A 23,627-nucleotide genomic window follows, 5' to 3' on the forward strand; every position below is an offset into this window, starting at 1 on the left:
CTTGTCAATGGGGCCCGAGACTCTGCTTTCTAACAACCTGGCAGGTGGTGCGGATGCTTCTGAACAGTGAAGCTCGCCTTACACAGCGAGGGGCCAGAGAACAGCCTGAAACACAGGTGGGCTCCGAGTCAGACCCGAAGCGGGAGGAGATGGCTATGGTTCCTGGGGAGGAGTGGGGGTGCACGTGGAAGAGCTCTGGGCGCGCAAGCAGGCCCTGGTGAATGAGCGCCCTGGTCATCCTTCCCGGCTGAGGCGGAGGGAAGGGTGGCATCCCCAACAGGCTGCCAGCTCTGTAAGCCCTAGGCTCCCCCCTGACCTCTTCTCCCCAAGTTCTCCCACTCCTGATCCTCACTGATGGCCCCTCCATTGCCGATCTGGCTTTAGTTTCTGTTCCGAATTCTGCAACCACTGAGGAGGAGGTCTGGAGCCCTTATGTTCGGTGGCGAAGGGGCTGCCTCAGTTTGAGTCCCGGTTCCAGAGCCGCCCACCGCGTCTAGCTGTTCCAAAATGGCTGGGCTTGGAGTGGCCTGTCGTCAGCTCAATAAATGAAAGCTACTCTTAGCTTCAACTCAAGACGCTCACCCCTATGGTCCTGTTCAAAGCCTATGAATTTTCCAAAGCCCTCAGGAGAGGAAAGGGTCCCCTACATCAAAATTAACTCCACCCAAGTGAGCTCTCTCAGAAACCTGTGATCCTGCCCATCTTCAATGAGGTTTAATTTGTTTCCACCGCGGCCTTTGGTATCTGAGGTCAGAGGGCAGCTCAGCTCATGGCCCCAGCTCACCAGCTCACACTCACAGCTCTTACTGTGCCAGGCACCACTCAAAGGGCCTCCTATTTGTTAACACACAACCTTCACCGCATTCCTGTGAGGTAAATACTATTATTATCACCTCATTTTACAGATGAGGAAACTGAGGCACAGAGAGATTAAGTAACACGCCGCATGTCACACCTGTAAGCCAGTGAGCGGCAGAGCCAAGATTAGAATCCAGCTCCAGAACTGATTAACCTTCCGACTGACTGCTTCTCTTCTTAGCTACGCGGGACCGTCCCAGGGGTTGCCTGGGGGTGGGGGAAAGGAAGAAGAGCAAATGGGGCCCCTGTGGAAACCTAGGCGGGTTAGAAGCAGCTCTCCTCTCTCTATTGTAGACCCAAGTTTGGAACCAACTGAGGTATGGAAACAGGTTTCAGACAGAGGTCATGACAATGTCTCCTTTCTTACCAGTAAAGTGGTTTGAGAACTGTGGCTCCGCCATCCAGTCCCCGAATGGGCAGGTTGCAGCCTCCCCCGCAGGAGGGCGGCCCAGAGCACACACCGGGTCAGGGAGGGAGCCCTGCTCCGCACTCAGCCTCCTTACATATTGAGGTTTCAAGGGAGAATTTGTTTGAAGGAAGGGCCTGCTTCTTTAAAAAGTTGTAAGCACTGGACAAGTTCAAGGGAGGACTCCTTTACGACATTAGTCACCAAAATGTTGAGTTAACCAAAGAAGTGGGTGACATCCACTGGACATGGTGCATCCTATTTCTTCACTCATGAGTCAGCAATGGTGGGGCGGCACTACAGATGCAGCGAGAATCTCATTTGTTAAAAAGACACTGATGAAGTGTATTGATTGGGGGAAAAAAACAGTAAGAAAGGAAAAGAGTTTTCTTGTCAGTCTTGAGCTGTTTCTTTGAGGGGGAAAAAGACCCGTATCAGGGTCTAGATTTCTTTAGCACCTTACAGAGTATATTCCAGAAACTGGTACGATATTGTTTCCCAAATAAATCTAGTGCTGGGGGACCCAAAGCATCTCCTTCCTCTGGTTCAGAAATCGAAATCCTAGTGTCTGAATTAGTTGTGGAAAATAGAGTCCCTCGCAGTGGTTCACAGCACTAGGGGGAGGGGTTGTCATAAATGAAAGAGAAGTGTGTGTGGGGGGGGGAATGTCATGGACAGATCCCCTGGGTTTTGTCAGTTCTAGATCACTGTTTAACATATACCCCCAGTGAACTTAAAGCTCCACAGAAGATCATCTTCCTACTAAATACAGGTCAGTTTACTTTCTTGGGTTTCCATTTGAAAGGAGGCCATTCCGGGGGCGGGGGATCCCTCTTTCTCCCCCTCTCTGGAGAGCTTAGACCTGGTGAGTTTAAGGTTCCTGGGAAACAAATAACTGAGCAGATGCATCAGGGAGATGTTGGCTGCAGATCTGGAGCTCAGGAGATAAGGGCAGGAAAGACAGTCATCAGACACACAGACATGGGTGAGGTCGCCTGTAGCACCAGAAGAGAAAGGGGGGCTGCGGAGAGCCACATGAAGTGAGGGGCAGAGCAGAAACCTACAAAGAAGACTCAGGAAGAAGAGTAGCAATAGAATTCCAGGAGAACGGGGAGGGGGAGTATTTCAGGGAGGAAAGAGGTGTTAAATGCAGCTTAAGTGAAGGAAACATGAGGACTGAAAGGGACATGACAAGGATAATATTTTTCCAACGTGAAACCAATGTAAGTGTCTCACGCTCCATAAATTGTGTCCCCATGATTTCCTCTCCCCGCCGGACCCGTGGCTCTCGTTGCTTCAGAAGGAGACAGTGGTGCCGTCCAGAGCAAGGAAGTCGTTGCTCAGCTTGGAACTGCACACCAGGCTTATGTGATCCACACAGAGACAGGGTCTTGGAAGCCAAGATTTGTTAGGAGGATAGAGTTTTCCTAATCCCCAAAGCAACTTCCCTTTGCATATGAAGAACAAGCAAGGTTTGGGGCTCTGAGCATGGACTCTATGACAAGATGCAAACAGGATGGAGGATATGGGAAGAGCCTGGCTTCTATTCTATGGAAGATGGAGGGAGGGAAGGAAGAGGGAAGAGTAGGCTTCCAGACATTAGTGTCCCTGACTGCCTCCTTCCCCAGTATATGTACTCCCCCCCCCCCTCGCCCCCCACACACACACCCCTGGTTTCTGGATGCTTCCTTGGACTTAAACCTCCCATCAGCCTCTGGTCTCTAGATCACTGGTTCTCAAACCACGGGCTTGTGACCAACAGCTGTACCAGAATCACCTGAAACCCTTGTTAAAAATACATAATTCTAGCCACCCTAGGATCTGCAGAAGGAGGACTTCTAAGCGTGTCTGGGAATCTGTATATGTCACAAGTCCCCTGGCATCGTTACGATAAGAGCCAGAGTAGAAAGAACTGGTGATCTGTCTGACTCTTGGTCCCTTGTCTGACCATCTGGCCTGTGGTTACCCACATTCTCAGAATCTGGGCCCCAGGACCCCAAACCCTTCCCTGCTTTATTCTCCTCTGTAGCTCTATCACCAGTGAACATTCCATTTACTTGACTTGGTTTATTTCTTTATTGTTAACTGCAGGGCACTAGGCACATAATGGGCCCTAAGTAATGATTTGCTGAGTGAATGGATGAATGAAGAATCAAAGAACCAGGAAGCTTCCTATGGAAGGATATATGTTAAAACTGAGAGAAAAGGGAAATAATTTTATCAAGGAAAAATTAAATACAAGCATGCAACCAATTGTTGGCTTCCTCTTTAGAGAGTCACCAATATAGATATTAGATATATACGCAAGTAGAAAAAGTAGGTCACGCCCAGCCGTCATGGATCAGTGGTTGAGCATCAATCTATAAACCAGAAGGTCATGGTTCAATTCCCGGTCAGGGCACATGCCCGGGTGGTAGGCTCCATCCCCAGTGTGGGGCGTGCAGGAGGCAGCCGATCAATGATTCTCTCTCATCATTGATGTTCCTATCTCTATTTTCCCCTCTGAAATCAATAAAATATATATATATGTATTTATATTTAAAAAAGAAAGAAAGAAAGAAAGAAAAAGCAGGTCACAAGGACACAAAGAGGAAAATGAGGCACACAGGGTCTGGGTGGAGGAGGCAGAGCTGAGAGAAGCTCAGAGAACCAGCAGGAGCCTGCACTTCACTTGGTTGCTGGTTCCTAAGTTAGTTTCCCCAGAAATAACTTTGAAATATCAATTATCTTCAGTCCTTTCTGAATTTTTGACTAGCTTTTGGGCTTTGTTTTCAAACTTCAGAGCTCATTCTTGAAATCAAGGTTTGTTTTCCCTTGGAAGTCTCAGGCTTTTTCCCATGGCACCTTGGCAGCCTAAGTCCTTTACTGTATCTGTGTCATTAATATTCAAATAACATTGGCTTTATTTATGTGGATATTAGGCTGCCTCAGTCAACAATGCTTGAAAGTTACTTTAAAATCAGCATTATATCACAAATCCATATTTTTTTTATTTAAAATAAAATTGGTTTCCGGCTTAAGTTGTACCAGGGATAATATAGAGAGATAGAGAAACAGTGAAAATGGATTGATTCATGCCTGATTCCGGAATCAGAAGAGACCATCAAGTCATAGCCCAGTGACAGGCGAGTTATTGAGATTTATATTAAAGGACGGCTAAGGAGTGCGGGGGAACAACTGATGGCTTTATTGGGAGGAGATTTTGCCAGGTTAACCTACCAGAGTTTTCACCCTCTCCCCTAAAGGATTAATTTTTTAAGGGGCAACTGGTAGATTTACTTAGATTTTTAGAGCCTTTTTTAGATTCTTTACCAACGGCTATTAATGAGTAACCCTGGGATTGTGTAAAACTTTATTATGGGTCAGGAAGTAAATAGATTTATCTTCAGGAAACAAAACTGGGGGCTAATTTAATTCTTCTCTGAGGGAAATATGTAAGTAAGGGGATTCCCTGGAGACCCAGGTGAGCACTAATTTTATTTCTAAATGTTATAACTCATCTGAAAGAGGGAGAACACCGGGAAATCTATACATTTGTATATTCCTCTAAGCTCTCTGAGTTGAAAAGTATTAAATCAATTGAAATAAGTTGCTAAGACTGTTCTAAGGTTGTGTGTGTCAGCACAAAAGTGGCAGCTAAACCTTCAGTGTAAGCAAGAATAAAATAATATATCCAGGAGAAAAGCATTTCGACTATACTTATGTGACGATGAACTTCAAACTAGGAATTACTACCAAGGAAAAGGATTTGAAATCACCGAGGGCCAAAAAGGCCTAATGGTCATACAGTTCAGTAAAATATTGCAAACCATCTTCTTAGAGATTCATGAAGTACCTTAGCATATTAAAGGCTTGGGAGAAACCTGCAGTAGGGAGATCTTTGTACCTTTGTTTATTCTGGGTGCAAATAAGTTTGCAGTAGGTGAGAGCATGGGTAGTTAATGTCATAGCCAGCTATTGAGAGAAATGAGGCAAGTGGGCACTTCGTCTTTGGGGGTAGAGTTCATGGGCAACTCCATTGTCAAGTGCCTCCTGAGCAGAGACCAAGCTCCAAATTGGATGGACCATGGACCATGGACCATGGACCCAACCCAATATGGTGGCTGGTATATTCTCAGTCCTCAAAGCTGGACAGAAGTGATGGACATTCTCTCATTCACCCAGATAATTAAGCTGGTGGAGGCCCACTGAGCAGATATAAGAGAACTGGCAACTTCATACATGATTTCCTAAGGCTATGTGTGTGTCACTCAAGAGGAAATGAGCCAATTGTATATCTGTGCTTGGGGACTCAAAGAAAAGCCAAAACAACTGGGAAGGTTGGTATCTCTTCCAGGCACCGAGAATCCAGCTTGATGCCTAATTTTTCACTTTCATCCAGATGTTTCCTGTCAGGAAGGCACAGTCAGTAATGTATGAATCTTAAAGGCAGAGGCAGAAGTGGTTATTATTCCCTCTAGGCCTTTCTTGCCTTGGAGAAGACATATTACTCCAGGATGACTACAATTTTTAAAAATTTAAGTTGATAAAGCCAGCTTATGAGTAAATGCATAGTTACAGCCATTTCAGTGCAAAAGTCTTTGCAGAATTACAGTCATCACCACAGTTTAGTTTGGCCTTTAAATTTTCACTGTAAACTCTCAGACAGTCACGCACAAGGGCTTCTAAAACAGACCCTCGTCTTCCAATGATGTTAGAACAAGCAGCGTCCTCTTGGCTGTATCAGCCTCCCGCCGTCTATTTTTAATATTTGCTTTTATTTCTGAGTCCTTCCAAACAATAAAAATGAAAGTCATTATAACCAAGTGCGGCTGTGGTGATAAGTACTTCGGAATCCAAAAATACATTGTCCCTGCCTGACCAGGTGCCCGTTTACCAGAATGTCTGGGTATTTATCTAGCGGCAAGAGGTCCTTATCCTGCAACACAGTTGTATCCTACAACACACTTAATCTCCTAGTTAAAATCAATATAATGATGAACTGTTTAAATTCTGGTTAAAATGTTCCTTTTCCATCTGCATTCAAAAGAAAACACACTCCTCATCATGGGCACCCCATCCTGGGTTATAATTTGACTCTCCTTTGCCAGAATTATAATGTCACTCCGACTTGCCGCTGGTTAAATCTAAGAGCATCTCAATGTGCCTCCTAGCTTGTCTGTTGCCTGGCAACACCGGCAGCCACCTCCTCGTCGGGGTGAGTTCTAATTGGTCAAACTCTTGACAGGAGCCAAGAGTGATTAGAAATGACACTTTATTATTCACCTAGATGGCTAGAACTGATATATATCAGCAGGAAATTTTGCATGAAAATAAGTCATGGATGTTTTCAATATTTGGGTAGCAGAGGGAGGTTGTAAGTTTTGTTAACTAGAATGAATTTTACATTTATTAGTCACCTGTTTAGAGGTATTATTTTTCTATTTTTTTAAATCAACAATATAGTTCAATACCATTTCCCATCTGTATTAGCTGACCTTTATTTATTCAGAAAATCACCCTCTAACGTCCATTCCAAAACAGCAACAGTGCCCACGGGTCTAAGCGTGCCAAATAGAATGAAACATTAAATTCATAACATTCAACCGATATTTATTAGTTCCCGTCTTTAAGGGGTTTATAATGTAGAAGGGCAACAAGGTGGATGTATTTCTGCGTCATTTCCAACTCGTGGGAGACGGTGGCACCTTGGGGGTTGGGGGGTGGGGAGCATTGGAACGGAGCCCTGGAGATTTTGCTGAGTTTTGACAGAGGGAAAGGTGCTTTGCAGGTGGAATGAGCTGCAGGAACAAAGTCATCTGGACGAAAAAGTACAGGGTGTGTTTGGGGAATAGGGAGTATAAACTGGCTGGAACACAGAGTACGAGAAAGCACTTAGTGAAAGCAAATGGGAAAAGTAGGTTGAGGCACATAGAGTTCCCAGTTCTCTGCTGGGGGTGCGGGGAGTGCTTGGTGCACACTTCACTGAATAGTGAGGAGCTATTAAATATTTGAAAGTGGGGGATTGAGGAAAAAAGCGTTCAAATTCAGCCATTTAGCTTCCAAGATCACACACATACACACACACACACATACACACACACACACACACACACACATACACACACACCCCGACTCATGGGCAAACACTTCTGGAGCAGGTGAGGACAGGTCTCCACTTTGCGTGGCCCCAAAGGGGTGGCTCCTGGGAGCCACGTATTGATCTCAGGGTGGTGGCCTGCACAAGGGCTCTTTTCTGAATCTTTCTTCATGGATGACACATGAGTCACCCAGCCTCCACACCATCAATGTGATGTTAATTAACTGAGGAGCAAAAGGATCATGCATCCTGAATTTGGAGAAAAAGGCAGTATGTCAGAAGTCAAAGGATCTGGTGTCCTAATTCTCACTTTTATTTAATGATTTGAGCATAAAAATCACCAGAGTCTGCCTTTTAGGTCTTCATGTAATTCTGAAATAAAACAGATACAAAAAGGCTTTTTTAGGGATGTCACGTGGTGGAGCAAGTAGACAGGCCTACCGAGCTGGCTGTCTACTGCCCTGAACTAGGTAGGACGTTGCCTGCTCTTTCCATGACTCCCAAGCAATGGTCTCAACCTGGTGTCTACTGACCTCCTTGGAATCCCAGAATGCCCATGGAAGGGACTTTATAGCTCATTGCAATGAGCCCCACATTGGGGGTGAGGACCCACATTCAGAGAGATTCCAATGACTTGCCCAGAGTAAGAGGTAGAACCACCACGGGCCTCAGGTCTTCACTCAGGGCCAGCTCCCAGGAAACTGCACTGCATTCATGCTATGAGCACTCAATGTGTTAATGTTTCTTGGATACTTTCTATGTGAAGGCCCTTAGGGAACATTCAGCCAATCAGTCATCACATCGCTATTTGTAGAAAATCAACTGGATGTGTTGCACTGTGCTCATTCCTGATAGAACAAATGCCAAGAACCTCAATAATACGTGACAACATGTAAGAGTTGCCACAAGATAGTAACATTGCGAGTGGATTAGTTATCTATTGCTGTGTAATAAATTACCCCTAAATTTAGCAGTTTGAAACAACAAATTTTTATTAGCTCATAGTTTCTGAGGCTCAGGGATCTGGCATAGAGGGGTGCCTCTTTCTCAGGGTCTCTGTAGTCAAGCTGCCAGCTGGGCTGTGGTCTCACAGGAAGGTTGGACTGGGGGAAGGTGGGCCTCGAAGTTTACCCACATGGTTATTGGCAGGGTTCAGTTCTTAATGGGCTTTAGAAAACAGGATCAGAAACTTGTTCTACATCCTTCAGTCAATGGGGCTCTCCAAAGGATTTCAGCAAAACATTGCTCAGGTAACAAGTATTCTTGGAAGGCCAATCTGGTGACTGCAGACAGGATAGATTAGAAAGTGAAAAGACAGGAGGTAAGGAGGCCAGAAGGTTCTTTTGAAAAAAAACGAAAAACTTTTAGTACACCAATGTGCCAGGCACTATACTAGGTACTAAGGCTACAAATATGCTCAAGATATAGTCATTGTTCTCAAGAAGCAAGATAACAACCACATTCCAGGCAACCCGTGGCAAAGCCTGAAGTAGAGTGGTCACTGGGGAAATAAAGATGGAGAGACAGATTTGAGAAAGGAGTGATGATAACTTGGTGAGGCGAGAGCACGTAGACCCAATGGGTGTTGTGAGGAATAAGAGATGAGAGACTGACGCCTGGCACTCAAACCAGACTGGGAGCATGGGCATCCCAGTGCTTGCAACTCTCACTGCCTTCTAGCGCTAAGTCTTTTACCTATTTTGTTTCTAATCTTTGTCATGACTCTTCAAGGGAGCTATTACTATTCCCATTCTGCAGATGAAGAAATTGATTCAGTGAGGTTAGGTCAAACACAACTATGAAGTGCCAAGGAGAGGAAACCTAACAATTGGCACTGGCCTTGAATGTTTTCTCTCCCTGGGGCCAAGTGTATTTAACAAGGTCAAAGTCTTAGCCTCTAGGAGGAAACTCCAAGGATGAAATTCTAGGGATTGCCTAGAAGGGGAGAGGAACACCTCTGAGCAGGAGAATGTCTGAGCCTTCTGGGTCTTTATCCCATACGTTGTCTCTTTTGCCCACTCACAGAGCCGTCTCCGGCTCCTTGAATGAGCTCTCTGGCCCTCGGCCTGCACCTGGATGCAGAATTCCTCAGTCAGTAAAGATTCCATCCGCTTTGTGTTTAACTGGGCCACTTTGATTATATGGTAAACTGCAGGTTACCAAGAGCTTCCTTTCTTGGGGAATTTCCTTTACCCTTGATGGTTACTGCCAGTTACTAAATAGCTGACCAGCCGTACACTCAGGATCATCTATAATGAAGATAACCAATGTGAGAGCAGACAGAAGCAAATTGGGAAACTTTCTCCCCAGGCTTGGCTGCTGGACCGATCCCCCCCAAGAAGAAATCGTTCTTTAAAAGCCCAATAGCAATAATATTTTATCTGACTCCAAGTGTAACATATGTGCATTATGAAAAACAAAACAAAACAAAAATCACTCATTATGCTACGAAGATGAAAAGGAACAGCCAAATGAGAGTCTTCTATTAAGATGTGTATGATGATAGCATTGTGTGCTCATCTGTGCGTGTGTTTGCACAAGCCACCTCTACCTGCTTGTCTGCAAATCTAGGGGAATAACTGCGAGGTTTGTGGATTGTATAAAGATGATCGCAAGCCCATCAAAGAGAGCTTCTGTTTGTATGCCACTCGTGTAAGAGTAAATACTCCGTGACTGCTTGTGTAGGATGCGAGGAAGAAAACCTGAGACGATGGCTACTGGCCAGCACGCAGCTCCTGCTCTCCTGTCTGATAATATTTTCCCTGCATTGCTTTTAAAAACATTTTTCATAATTCATGCCCCATCTCCTATCACATTAACCCAACTAAAAATGTCATTATCCATTCGGTTCGACAGATAGCAGGCAGAGTGTGGTAGAAAATTATAATCACGCCAGCCAGCAACAAAGAATTCCAGTCACAAGCACGTGGAGGCGCCGATGGTGGGCATCTGGCCCACCCCCTCTGCACTGTCCAGGCATATGATTAGGTTCCGTATGGGTGGAGCCCTCTTTGTACACACAGCATGCTTCAGAAGAGTTGTATGTAAATCAATTTTATATTGCATCCCATTTTGGTACATTAAGGAGGCTTTAAGCTTGACATCTAAAGAGACTTCCTCTTTCTTTTTCCTTTATTATTATTATTTTTTTAGAGCTAGAGGAAGGGCTAAGGAGAGAGAGAGAAACATCAATCAGCTGCCTCCTGCACACAACCCAATGGGAGATCAAACCGGCAGCCCAGGCATGTGCCCTGACCAGGGATTGAACTGGCGATCTCTCAGTGCATGGGATGATGTCCAACCAACTGAGCCACACTGGCCAGGGCCTACAGGGACTTCCTTTTAAACAGTAGTTTTCTTTTTGCCATGTTACTGTTCTTCTAAACTACATCTAAAAGATATTTCTGCACATGTGATTTGACTGAAGCAGAGCTCAGTTGTACCACTAAGTTTATTAAAATAACGGAAGGAGCATAGTTGGTGAAGCCAGTCATAGAAATGCAGCTTAAATAGTACTGAGTCCTCAAAAAACTAAGGTGACCTGAGATTTCTTGAGAGTAACGAGCCTCACACACACTTTTGTGCTGACGGGTTATTAAACGGATGGTTTGTGAGGATTTAGGGAATAATTCAGTGGTCATGAGAGTGCATCCAGAATTATCAAGAGTAAACCAGGGTAGTCATTCTCATGTCTTTTTTTAAGTGGACTCCAGGATATGGAGATACGATACAGTACATTTCTGCTTCAGCAAATCATTTGACAAAGTCTTCCCCCCACCCCCCACCCCCCCGCTCCCCCCCTCCCTCCCCACTTACTGATAAGATGCTGCCTGGCTGAAAATTTACTTAGGCTCCTGCACAGCTGCCCAGAAACAGTGATAATGACCATTTCTGTGGCTACCTAGAGTAGCCGTCTAGTGGAGGGCCTCCGGCTCTGTGTTTGGTCCTGTATACATGTTAAGAAACTGAATGAAGGCTTGGAAGACACATTTACCAAATTTCAGTTGGAACAAAGGAGTAGCCACATTGCAGGAGATAAGGTTTGAATGAGTGAGTACACACCTTGTCCCACCCACACTGAGTACAGACACGCAGTGCTCTGAGCTCTTAAGGCTTCATGAGCAGAAAATCCTCTTTTCCAGGATCTCCCTGTCCAGATACTCCCTCCAATTCTTGGCAACAGGGGAGGGCCTCAGATGCTCTACCATCTCTCTACTGGGGGTGTGGCGGGGGCAGGGGAGGTGTCTGCTGAGCTGCCCACAGGTGCTGCCCCTGCCACTGTCCCAGCCCTGGGAACCCACGCAGCCCTGAGCTCAGACCATAGCTCACTCACTTTCACACAACAGGAATTCCCTCTCTGCCTCTTACACAGCGAGGAGCTGGGCCCTGGTGACACAGTTCCTTCCTTACACCCAAAGCACACGGGGCTGGCTTGGAGGGAGCAGTAGAAGGAAAGAGTCCAACAAAGCCATGTGTTCCTCCAACCTCAGCCAACAGCCACCCAGTCTGTCCCGCTCTGCCAGGCTTCTCCAATCACCTCAATGTTTTGGGGAAGTTAAGAGATTGTTCCACTCAGAACACATGGTAGGACTTTTTATAGCAATACAAGCAATGTAAAAGCGAAGCCTTTCAAATGAATGGACCCTAAAGGGTCAAAAAATCAATTGTACATGGTGATGATTCATGGAGAAAGATCTTGTGGTTTTCATTGACCTGAACCTCAATATTTGCCTGTTATATGTCTCCTGAAAAAGTCAACATAACCTGGCTTTGTGCTTGATGTGCAAGGAAATGGCCTATTTATAATTTATAGGATTGCTGTGTTTCGTTCATGGAGCTGCCTTTCAGGTGTGATGCAGGGAGGAGAGGAGAGGAGAGGAGAAGAGGAGAAGAGAAGAGGGGAGGGGAGGGGAGGAGAAGGAAGGGGAGGGGAGGGGAGGGGAGGGGAGGGGAGGGAAAAGTTAGATTTTGCCTCAATACAATATACCTCCTAACATTTTAGGACTTTTTCCAAATGGATCAAGACTTTATCAGCAAAGAGTGGATCTTATGTAAACATTAATATCCATCCATTCATTCATCATTCATTCATTCATTCATTCAACAAATAATTACTATGTGCCAGGCACTGTTCTGGGTACCAAAGACACAAAAATGGACAAAAATCTCCTGTACCCAGAGGAATTTATATTCTTGTGTCAAAAAGGTAAACTCTAAACATAGATAACATTTCAAAATATGTTGTCCAAAGAAATGCTCAGAACAATGTAGTCCAGCATGTCGCTTTCCCTGTGATGTTGCTCTAGAATGTGCCCTGGATAAAACGGCTCCCCTCAATGCTTCCAACTTGGCTTTCAGACACCCAGGAGAGAATGCTTTCAACTTGGCTTTCACCTGGGTGCCCATCAGGTTCCAATAAGAATCCCACCCACTCAAGCCCGCCTGTGGTGGGGTCAAAGTGGTGGGCAGCCAAAGTGAGATCGAAATTTGTGGAAGCTGGATAATTAGTTACATGAATGTGCATATGCTCATGACACCGTTCTCTCTCTTAGAAAATTTCCATAATAAAAATATTTTACTATTAAAAGAGAAATTCAGCAACCATCCTGCGTGGGCATAAAAGGCCTCTTGAAGTCACGGGTTCCCCTGATTTGAAGGTTATGAGCAATTTAAGCAGAAATGAACAACCAGTCATCAGAAATGCTCTAAGAATGACTTTTGTTTTGAATGAGAAGTATGGGAAGGGGCAACCTTAGTTCCTTGGGCTACTCGGATTTTCTATTTTAGTGGAAGATCTAAAGTATAATTGAAACCAAGTTAACATGGATTTGGGCTAATTCCAGAGATAGTACATATGGATTGCGGTCTATTTACTCTCTAATGCTAACCAAATGTCATGAAACCAAATACAGATTGTCATTTCCATCGCAGCACTTAACGATCATTTTCACAATTATTTCACAGCATTTACTCTACATCCCTTCTTTTTGCTTCCAAAAAAAACAGATTGCTTAAGCTAAAATAGAAATTTTACAGCTATTGTATGTCATGATTTCTGTGAATTTTAGCCCTTCCTCTTGAATCTTAGCTGCATGAACATTATCTTCAAAACAATATCCATTTTCCAGGAAGCACCACACATAATCTCTTTATCTGCAGCTACTGTAGGCATGCTCCCCGCATGGTGTCCTAATTACACCTTTGTTATCCGCTATCAGATGATGCCCCTAATCAGCCAAGCCTGCGACCTGCTCCTGGCTCATCTAAAACGCTACGCGGAATCTGGGGACGCTTTCGACATCCAGAGGTAAGGGCTGCCTTACAGGTGAGAAGTCCCACTTTCTAATCGCTGCTCCTTGTAACGGTACATAATTACTGGACAATGACCTCGGGACCAGCAGAGGATGGAAATGCTAAAAGCTCATAAAAGCACGGGCGGACTAACCAATGAGTAGACATGAAACCCGTATGCAACGTGAAGCAGATGTGAACACAGCCCAGGGGGAGGTGCGGCATGTGGAGGGAAGCCTCGAGCGGGCAGTGGTTTGTGAGTGGACTTGTCCGATAACCTCTGCAAACCTAGGAGTGGGCAGTATACACCCGGACAGAAAGGACAGAATCCTGGGAAAAGTCCCCGCATTTCTACTTCCGGAGAAACTGTGGTGCACCTCAGCCTCGAAGCCATGACTTAGCGGGGAACACCAAATTTAAATGACTGACGATCTGACTCTTCTCCCAGTTGTCCTATGCTCACTGATGGTAGACGAGGGGTAAGGTGGGGGCGGCAGAGAAGCCAGGAGCTGACTCATTTTTATTATCATTGCTAATAAAATGATAACATAATCACCACTGGCATTTACATTGTACCCTGTTGTTTACACAATTCTCTTGTACACATTCTCTCTGGTCATGAGATGCGTGAGTTGGCCAAAGATAAGGTGGGCACAGCAGCTATAAAAGCAGAGTAAACAACTCTTAAAACCCTTAAATCTTCCATCATTGGGATCAGATGAAATCACATTCAGTTGTCAAATTGTTTCTGCAACAGGAGCAGGGAGATGTGTAATCAACTGTAGGAACATTTTCAATAACAGCAGTCAAAATAAAGTAAGTCGTCTGGAGATGTCATTTACTCCTCATGGTTGGTCATAGAATTTATGAGGAAGAGGAAGTAGGTATGGGCCTACATCCAACCCTGAAAATAGTCCTTTTAATTACAAAGGGATATGAATACCCAGTTGCTGGCCCTTTTAGAATAACGGAAAAAAAGATCACTCTAGTTTAAATGGCCATTTGGGGGCAGGCATCCCAGAGCCCGAGAAGTTCATTTTTCTGGAGCTACTGCCAGACACTTTCCCATCTGTTTGTTTCTAAAATACAACGTGTGTTTTCTGTAATAATATAATATGTTCATGAAGCTGGTTCCAAAGTTTGTCTTGTATTTCTTTGAGAGTGACGGGCCTCTGTTTTTTTTGTTTGTTTGTTGCCCTTATGAAAACTGTAAACCCATGAGGAGGGAGCGGGGATAAAGCTAATACAACTAGACAAGCAGGCTGTTAATTCATTCATCACAATTTGCTCTGTCTCGATTGATCATCAGATGCTGGCTCTGAACAGCTTTGGGGTGACTTGCATAGGCTTTGGGTCCACTGTTTTCCCTCCGTCGAGGGAGGAAATTTACATACAGCGCAGTTTGGTGTCGGACTGTGTCTGGCTGATACAGCCTGGAAGTTGCGTGACACTGTCCCTGCTTCCCGTCTGTGTTCACATCAGCTCCTGGTGGTGTCTTGTGTCTCCTCTGATATTCCGCTGTCTCTGCTCAGAGGGTCTAAGCCCAGCCACTTCCTCCCACCCCTCCCTCAGGCCTGTAGGAAGCTCCTCTTTGGAGTAAGTGGACAATGGAGTCCGACGGGTGGACCGATGGCAGAGTCCTCTTGAAATTCAAATGGGTCCCTCTCCTGTAGGTGCTACAACTGCTACAGCACGGATGTGGTGGCCAGCGTCGCCTTCGGCACCCGGGTGGACTCCCAAAAGGCTCCCGAGGACCCCTTTGTGCAGCACTGCAGGCGTTTCTTTGCCTCCTCCATCCCCAAACCTCTCCTGGTTTTAATCTGTACGTACAGCCCCTGCCGAGGGCGGGGACACTGGGCTACTGCCAGGTGGGCAGAGCCTGGGCACGTGGGTGGTGCTGGCGGCTCTCAGGACCCGGCCTCTGCCACTAGGAACGGTGCTCAGGGTCTCTGGGAGTCATCCTGCAGGGTCTGCCATACAGAGGCCTGATCTCCCCAGAGCCACGTCTTACCCGCCCAGGTGGCCTCTCTCCCCCGCCAGCCACCGGGAGAACAGCAGCCGAGCCCTCTGCTGAGTGTGTTGCATGTATTGCCTCAGGAAGGGCTTGAATTCATCCTGTAAGAGAGGTTCTCATCCCCATTTTATAGATGGGAAAACCAAGGCTTAGAAAGGCAAAGCCGATGCTGGAACCCAAAGCCTTTCCCGGGCATATCTCTCCCCACCAGCAAAATCCTCTGCAGAAGACTTCTCTGCCTGAGGCCCAACGCACAGCAACCTAGATCAGATGTGACAGGTGGCGTGCAGGTGACCTAATGCCACAGAGACCAGTCAGTTTACTTTCCTTTTAGAAGTGAGTTTTTACCCTCTGGCCAATTCCAGTATCTTCTTGCTTTTACAAGTGTATCGAAGTGTTGAGTTTATTGTTATTATCGCCATCATTTCTAACCATTTGCAGGGCTGGTAAATTTTATTCATTCCTCGGTCAGTTTCATGTCCATTTCTGAGTCAATGTCTATGGATATTGCTCTGCACTGACATTGTAGGAGGAGTTGCAAAGGGGGTCAAGCATCGTCCTCCTTTGCCCCCCACCCCTGCACCTCAGGGAGCTGCTCCAGCTGAGTGGCCCCTCTTTGCCATCAACCACAGGGAGGTGGTTCCATGGTCCCACGCTGCTGCCGCTCAGCTCTCTGCCACTCGGAGCCCGTCTCCCTGCTGTGTCTCTGGTTCAGGCTCTGGTTCTTGAAAATGGGCGGAGCATTCGGGTCCAGAACTGCCCTCCCCAGCCCGGCTTCCGCACAATACCTGTGCACAGTAGGCCCACTGTGAACGCCGAGGAGCTAAACCGAGACCAGTTCCCTGTCACCACCCAGGAGGTGATAAGCATCCCTGACCCAGGTAGCTCTGTCCCAAGGGCATGGCAGCAATGGCCCAGGCTGCACATGACACACAGGGGAGGCGCCCACAGGGGGTGGGGCCAGCATCCTTGCCAGCAGCTGTGGCGGAAACACTTAGAGACGATTCAAGTGGTAGCTCTGGGGACAATTATCCAGTGGGGGCGGGGGATGCAAATGGCCAGAAAGCTGAGAAAGTAGATCAGCTTCTCCCACTTGCTAAGACTTGAAACATGGCCTGCACTCTGTTCTTTCTTGATGAAATACAAAGAGCGTGGGCCCTCATATCTAGGGCCTGGAAAATTAATTTCGAGGCATGAGATTGACTTCTGGAGGGGAAGATGGAAGTGGGGATTCAGTCGTATGAGTGTTTATCAATGTGCAAGGAGCGGCGAGGAGTCCAGGGGTGGAATGAGATGCGGCCCCTCCCCGAGGAGCCAGTAGCGAGGAGCGAGGAGCGGCAGTTCAGAGGGGAAGACGGACCTTCAAGCGACTCTAATTCAAGGCCGGGGCTTGCTTCCTGGCAACAGGCCTCTAACAGCCTTGGTTTATTATGGCCCCCCTTTCAGTGCCATTTTTGTTTTTCTCTTTCAAGTATCATTTCCATCCATAATGGTCCCACTGGCCCGGATTCTGCCCAATAAGAAGCGAGATGAACTGAACAGCTTTTTTAACAAACTCATTAGAACTGTGATTGCCTTGCGGGACCAGCAAGCAGCAGAAGAGGTAACGTGCTTTAATAGGACACAGCTTCGAAATGGAATGGAACCTAATTTGGCATCGCTCGCAGTCTCTTTTTTCTCTCTCCCCTCCCTGCCCCACCCACGGCACCCTGCTGTCCTGCATGGGGCTCCCACCCAGAGCTTTCCAGGGGCAGTAGAAAGAAAGGAGAAAGGTGGAGGAGGAGCAAACAAGGAGAGAGAGGGCAGGCGGGAGGCACTGTGGGGAGAGGCCCGGACAATCTGTCCACACTCCGAGGTCAGTAGAATTAAAGCTGCCCCCCAACCTCACCACCTATTTCAAGCATCACCCCTCGCACAGGTCAGAGCTGCTCCCAAAAGAATTCTCCAGATAAATGTGTTTTTCATCAGCATGTTCTTTACATTGAAAAATGGCAAGAATGAGGTTTTACAGCACGAGCAGCATCAATATTAGAGAGGAGGCAGGGAGCCCTCACCAGTCCCACACTCCCTTCGGCTCCCAGAATGCTCCTACATAACCTGTGGCTGGGGGCCCTCTCCTGCTTCATCGGGGACCCAAGATTTCTTTCCTCCTCATAGACTTGCACCATGCTCGGCACCAAGTAGGGACTGAGTAAAATATGTGTCCATTGAACTTGGCTGAGAATGGAAGTAGGAATTTTTAATGTTAGGGAAAATAATTTCCATGTTGGATATGCTGGTTGCACATGTAACGCTATGCTTTAAGGGGCCTGTTACATTCCAGAAAGTTGCTTAAAAAAGAAAAAAAAAGGCAAAATGTCTTCTACAAAATTGACTTGGGCACAATGTCGCTTTCAAGGGGTTTCCTCAAAGGTTGGGTGGCTCAGAGGTTTGACAAGAAAAGGGCGTGAGGCCCAATGGTGGCAGCCTTGGCGGAGGATGAAATCGGGGGGCAGGCTGGATGTGCGGAGCTGGCTCGGGGAGCAGCAACCTCGCCCTGCCCAGCTGTGTCCTCTAGAGTCTGGGCAGCAAAGGTATCCAGGTCCAGAAGGTGGGGAAGGTGTAGACAAGCTCATTGCCCCTGGGCCCACACCACCACGAACTCAACTGGATGCCCTGGCAGGTGTGGGAGGATGACCTAACGGGCACCCCGGCCAGGCTCTGCGGCCTAAAGAGACAGGGCACTCAGCCAGGGTCCGCTTTCTCGGGAGTGAGGCTGGGGCCTGGGGCAGGAGAGAGGGGAAAGCCCCATTTTCAAACCTCAGTGCTGCTCGAAAGGTGTGGGTGTGAGTGAGCATTTGGTCACTCACACCCACACCCCCTGCCCCAACTCCGCCTGGAACCCACCAGCTGAGGAGTCAGGCCGAGATTCTCAAACTGTCGCACCCGAGTGGCTTACGAAGAGGTGAGGGTTATTAAAGATCCAATTACTGGGATTGCCTCGAGCTTTTCCTTTTATAAACTCGAGAGCTATTTGTTTCAAACAATGAGTTGATCTGAGGAAAAACCTCCCAGCCACAAATCCAGGACTGCCCGTGTCAAGACAGGGCTATACGGTTACTAAGAAAACTCACTTTAAACCCATCTGAACTCTGCAGACATTCCATCAAGCAGATGTGTGTTTGCGCAGTGGAAAATGCGGCACAGATGTTAAAAGGTAAATATTTTTCTAAGCTCTAGCCGATGGGTGGATTAGACACCTACATCTATCAGGGTGCGTATTTTTCTTGGATATAATCATAAACCAGCAGTGTTCGGGTCCTAAATGGGCAGTGCTCGAATAGCCTGGTGATGCAGTGCAAATAAAAGCAAGCCATCTGCACTAATGCCCCTCTCCAGGCTGGGGCCCCAGAGAGCAGCCCTTTCTGGCCTCTGTAGCTGGAGGTTAAGACTGATTTGTAGAAGGCCCGATGGCCCTCTAGCAGCCTGCCTCGGCCCGGAGGCGAGGAAAAGATGCCAGCTGCGTCTGCCCCTGGGAAACTCCAATAGTGTGGATGTGCTTGTGCACCCCCTCCTCTCATCGCCTCGCCCCACCCCAGCAAAGCCACGAGCAAGCCTCAGGGACCACAACTGTATCACAGGCCGAGGAGTTTCAGACACACCCGCTGAGAGGCCTGCGGATATTCTGGGGTCCCAGGCCAGCATCCAGGAGCTGAGGTAGCAGAGGGGATCACCTGCCATGCATGCCATTATGCCCCCACCTTGGCCCCACGGGACCAGAGCTAGCAGTGGGGCCACCACAGCCATCCAGGTGTTAACCAAACAGCAGGAAGGAAGCTGGGGTAAGCCATCCCTTGAGGATGCCATTGGGAAAACAGAATGAGCAGGGCCAGGGTAGAAAGAGGCAGCCAACTGGGCTGGCCCTTTGCTATTCTCTCCACTGTTCCAACCCGAGCGGGCTGGCCGGACACCAAGGCCCTGCCTCTTTGGTCTCCAGGTTCTTGACACCCAGGCCTCGCTGTGAGCCCTGCTGGTATCTCAGCAGACACCTTCCAAGGTCACAAACCTGGGAAGCAGAAGAGCTGCAAAGGTCTCATGATCCAAGGTGGCTGCTCCAAATAGCATGTCGTTGTCAGCAAATCCAGCACAGCCTTCCTCAGAATGCATTCAACGCACTGCATTTTTATTTACGGAGCTGTGTGTGTTGCGTGCCCAGCATGCACTCCGCACAAGACCAAAACTGAGGCGGGGGAGGGGGTGCAGGGTCCTGCCCTGGAGACACTCCTATTTTTATAGAAGGAAGAAAGCAGCCACACGGGAAATAACAGCCATCTTTAAGGATGGAGTTAAGTGCTCATGTGTGTGACACAGATTATTTAGGCAATAGAAACCCAGAAGCCAATAAACTGAGGAAACTCTACAACAAGCAACGTACTTTAAAATTAGAATGTGTTGGTGGTGGTTCTGATACTCTCCTTTTGATGTTTAATTCTATAAACATCTGAAAAGAGTAACCTATTGTTTGTCACTCATCACACTAAAGAGCTTTTCAGAGAAGGGATGTGCCAGGGACATACTCCTTCAAGGCTAAGGCCATATGTAAGCGCTTCTATGGTTACAATTAGTGATAGTAAAACTATAAAGAAGATAAGGGAAAATGGCAAGACAGCTCTAACCACTTAAATGGGCTACTGATTACTGAGGGAAAAACGGAGCCCGAGATGAGGAGGCTAGGCTAGGAGATGCAGAACGCAGGCTGGAGACTTTGAAGACAAGCTTCACCAAAGCTAGTCTCCCGCCCCCCACACCCCAACCTCCACCCTGCCTCCAGATTCTGTTAACTTCCTGCTGGTGAGAAAAACATTGCCATCATAGAAGCCCTGAACTGGGTATGAGTGAACAATGGAGCACATACTTTGACTTAAATCTACATAATGTTGTATTTATTTTATTGTTAGAAAACCAACCAGCCAATGAATAGTACAAACATGAGTAAAGTACTAAAAGCCCCCTGGTTTTCCCATCTCCTCCAGCTCCCTGGGAACTGTTGAGTATGGACGTTGCTAAAGATTTGCTCTGCAAGGACAAATAGATGCAATTAGGTGCTTTGTACATTGACTGTTTTTACAAATCCTTCCGCAACTTGCTTTGTTCACTCACCAGAGTGGCTTCACATCTTTCTGATCAGCACAGATAGGCAGATGGCCTCATCTTTTTGACTGCATCACAGCCTGCTCTTGGCTGCACCAGTATGTGGACCAGTGCAGACTGAGGGACATTCAGGGGCTCTCGCCATCTCAGATCATCCTGCAGCGAGAATCCTTGTCCTATCCTAAAGCTGCATGTCCACGTCCTGTTTTGTGCTGCAAGAAACCCCACTTATGGGATCCTGGGCCATAATGTGCATTTCTTCTTTTGTCCCTTAGAGGCGGAGAGACTTCCTCCAAATGGTCCTGGATGCCCGCCATTCTGCCGCCTCCGTGGGCGTGGAGAGCTTTGACATCGTCACACAAGTCTTCTCCCATGAATGCTCGGCGAATCCTTCAGAGAAACACCAGCCCAGACACCCGTCCAAGCCTCTGACCATGGATGAGGTCGTGGGCCAGGCCTTCCTCTTTCTCATCGCTGGCTACGAGATCGTCACCAACACTCTCTCCTTCGCCACCTACCTACTGGCCACCAACCCCGACTGCCAGGAGAGGCTTCTGAGAGAGGTGGACCGGTTTAACGAGAAAAATGTGAGTACGAGTTGGGTCCAGTGGGTCCAGTGGCCCATGTGAAATCCACACAATTGTGTGTTCGTGGAGCTGAAACTTATTTTTGTTAACTGCCTTGCTAACATCACATCCTAAGTTTATAAGATGAAATAGGGCCACTGCCCACATTCTCCATCTCTCTGAGTTAGCAAGTAAGATGTGGTGTTCAGAACAACAGAAGAAAAAAACAACAAGAAAAAGAAAAATTGCGCTCATGCCTTCCCTGTTCGGGGCCATCCATGAAACCAGGCCTGGTTGCAAAGTCCTCCGTTGGTCAGGGTCGAAGTTCAGGGGTGGGGCACAAGGTGTTGTTTCCCAGTGTTCTGGCTGTAGAGGAGCCATGCTCAGGGAGGCAGGTGTGAAGGCAGGAGTGGGCGAACACAGAAGAGCAGGTCTGTAAACGGAGCCAGGTGAAATGGGGCCTGGAAGTGCCGAGTCCAGATTCTGGTTCTTCCTTCTAGAGGAGGCCCCTCCTTGCTGGACTTGAAGCACATGTTCAAGGGTGCTGAGTGAGGCTACTTTATGACGCCATTTTTTTTTTTCTGGGTGCTTATGTGTGTATTGCTCTGACTTACGAGTTGTTAAAGAAAATCATTGTTAAAATATGTGCTTTAAAAGGAGGACCACCATCATAGAAGCCTTTCTACTACATTCTGATGTAATTACTGCATTCACAGTTTTGGGAGGTGGCCCATTCTGTTATTGGAACTATTAGAATTTCTTTTCATATATTGAGCTGAAAACTGTTTCCCAGAAAATTCTGCTTCTTTATCCCACTGGGGAACTAAATGCAAGGTTAGCCTTTCTTCTCCAATGCATTACCTGTGTTACTAATTGCTTCAAGTTTTGGCTCATCATGAGCTATGGTCAGCCTAAAGTTCCACGATGTTATGACAAGTGCCAAGCCGGACCTTCCCAATCCACTGCTTATATAATTGATTTTTTTAAAGCCTAGATGCAAGCGTTTATATTTATTCTTATTATTGCTCAAGTCAGTCAAAATAATTTTGAATCTTGATTCTGCCATCTGTCATATTAGCAATTCCTCCAGCTCTGTGTCATCTGAGACTTGCTAAGCATGTCTCCTATTTCATCCGAGTCATTGATTAAAATGTTGAACAGGACAGGGCTTCCCTCCAGGTTGACATTGATCCATTAATCGATATTCTTTGGGCATGGTGTCTCAACAAGTCATGAATCCAAATCACCCTGCTACCCACTCCCGCCACCTCTCGGCTCCTACTTTATTGATAATTGTGTGACTTTTTTAATTGAGGAGGGGGAGGAGGAGGAACCAAAGATGACTGGGGTACATGCTGCAAGAGAAATAACAGACACTGAAGGGCACATCTCTTGGGCCGTATTTGCTGGCAGGTAACAAAACCCCAAATAAAACTGATTTAAAGGGGGGGGGGGGCTTATTGGACAGAAAATTGAACAACTCAGGAATAGATGTGGCTTCAGGCACATCTTTATAAAGGCCTCAGTGACATGCTCAGGCCCCAGGTCTGCAGTTGTTGGTTGTGCTTCCGGAGTACGGCCTCCTTCTCAGTTGTGCTCCAAGCAGCCTGCCAACAACGTTTGCACTACTGGCTTCCTTGCTCATAATCAATGGAGCAAAGAGTGTATGTGGCCCCAGCTTTTCGGCAAGAGACGTGAGGTTCACTCTGACGGGAATGTGTAGGTCACTGCCCATTCTTGAAGCAACTACTGTGGGGGACTGGGGTACAGACAGACTTGAAGCAATCAATCGCACCCCCAGACTCAATCATCAAGTTCTATGACTGAGAACTTGGGAGAGCACCTCCCAGGAGAAGTTCCGGTTGTTATCCCAAGAAGGCAGTGAAGACTGGCCTTCAATAAACCAAAGGAAGGTCGAACTAAAGACGTTTAAGCATCTGGAGAGTGGCCAGCCGTTGGCAGATATGGCAGTGGGTTACACAGGTAGAAGTCACGCTCCTTACCTTCGGGGACTTTAATCACTAATTGAAAAATAAAAACAAAAACAACAAAACATAGGGGAAAAAAGAAAAATAAGAAGTTATGTCTATTAAAATAATATCTCCCTTCCAAATAAAACCCTCCAGGGCAATTGAAGGCAGCAAATAATCAAGTCTAGACGGTGTGGTGTGAAGCAGAGAGCATGGGCTCCAGGAGCCTGTCCCACCAGCGCCATCATAACAACATCTGGTTGTGTTCCTCTCCCAGGAGGCCACAGGGAGTGTTCCACAGGCTTCCCGTCCA

General features: G+C 47.0%; 1 protein-coding gene across 1 annotated transcript in view; it reads left to right on the top strand.

Annotated features, from left to right (window-relative positions):
• The window catches only part of TBXAS1 (thromboxane A synthase 1), a 153,568-nt gene that overhangs the window by 89,632 nt on the left and 40,309 nt on the right, over positions 1–23,627 (top strand). The window contains exons 7-10 of the mRNA XM_070424019.1: positions 13,562–13,650; positions 15,308–15,456; positions 17,121–17,251; positions 21,054–21,365. Of these exons, the coding sequence (XP_070280120.1) occupies positions 13,562–13,650; positions 15,308–15,456; positions 17,121–17,251; positions 21,054–21,365 (681 nt within the window). The remainder of the gene's footprint in view (positions 1–13,561; positions 13,651–15,307; positions 15,457–17,120; positions 17,252–21,053; positions 21,366–23,627) is intronic.

The sequence above is a fragment of the Myotis yumanensis genome, unplaced genomic scaffold (genome assembly GCF_028538775.1).
Source record: "Myotis yumanensis isolate MYYU_CA2020_CCGP unplaced genomic scaffold, mMyoYum1.0.hap1 SCAF_9, whole genome shotgun sequence".
Classification (NCBI taxonomy): domain Eukaryota; kingdom Metazoa; phylum Chordata; class Mammalia; order Chiroptera; family Vespertilionidae; genus Myotis; species Myotis yumanensis.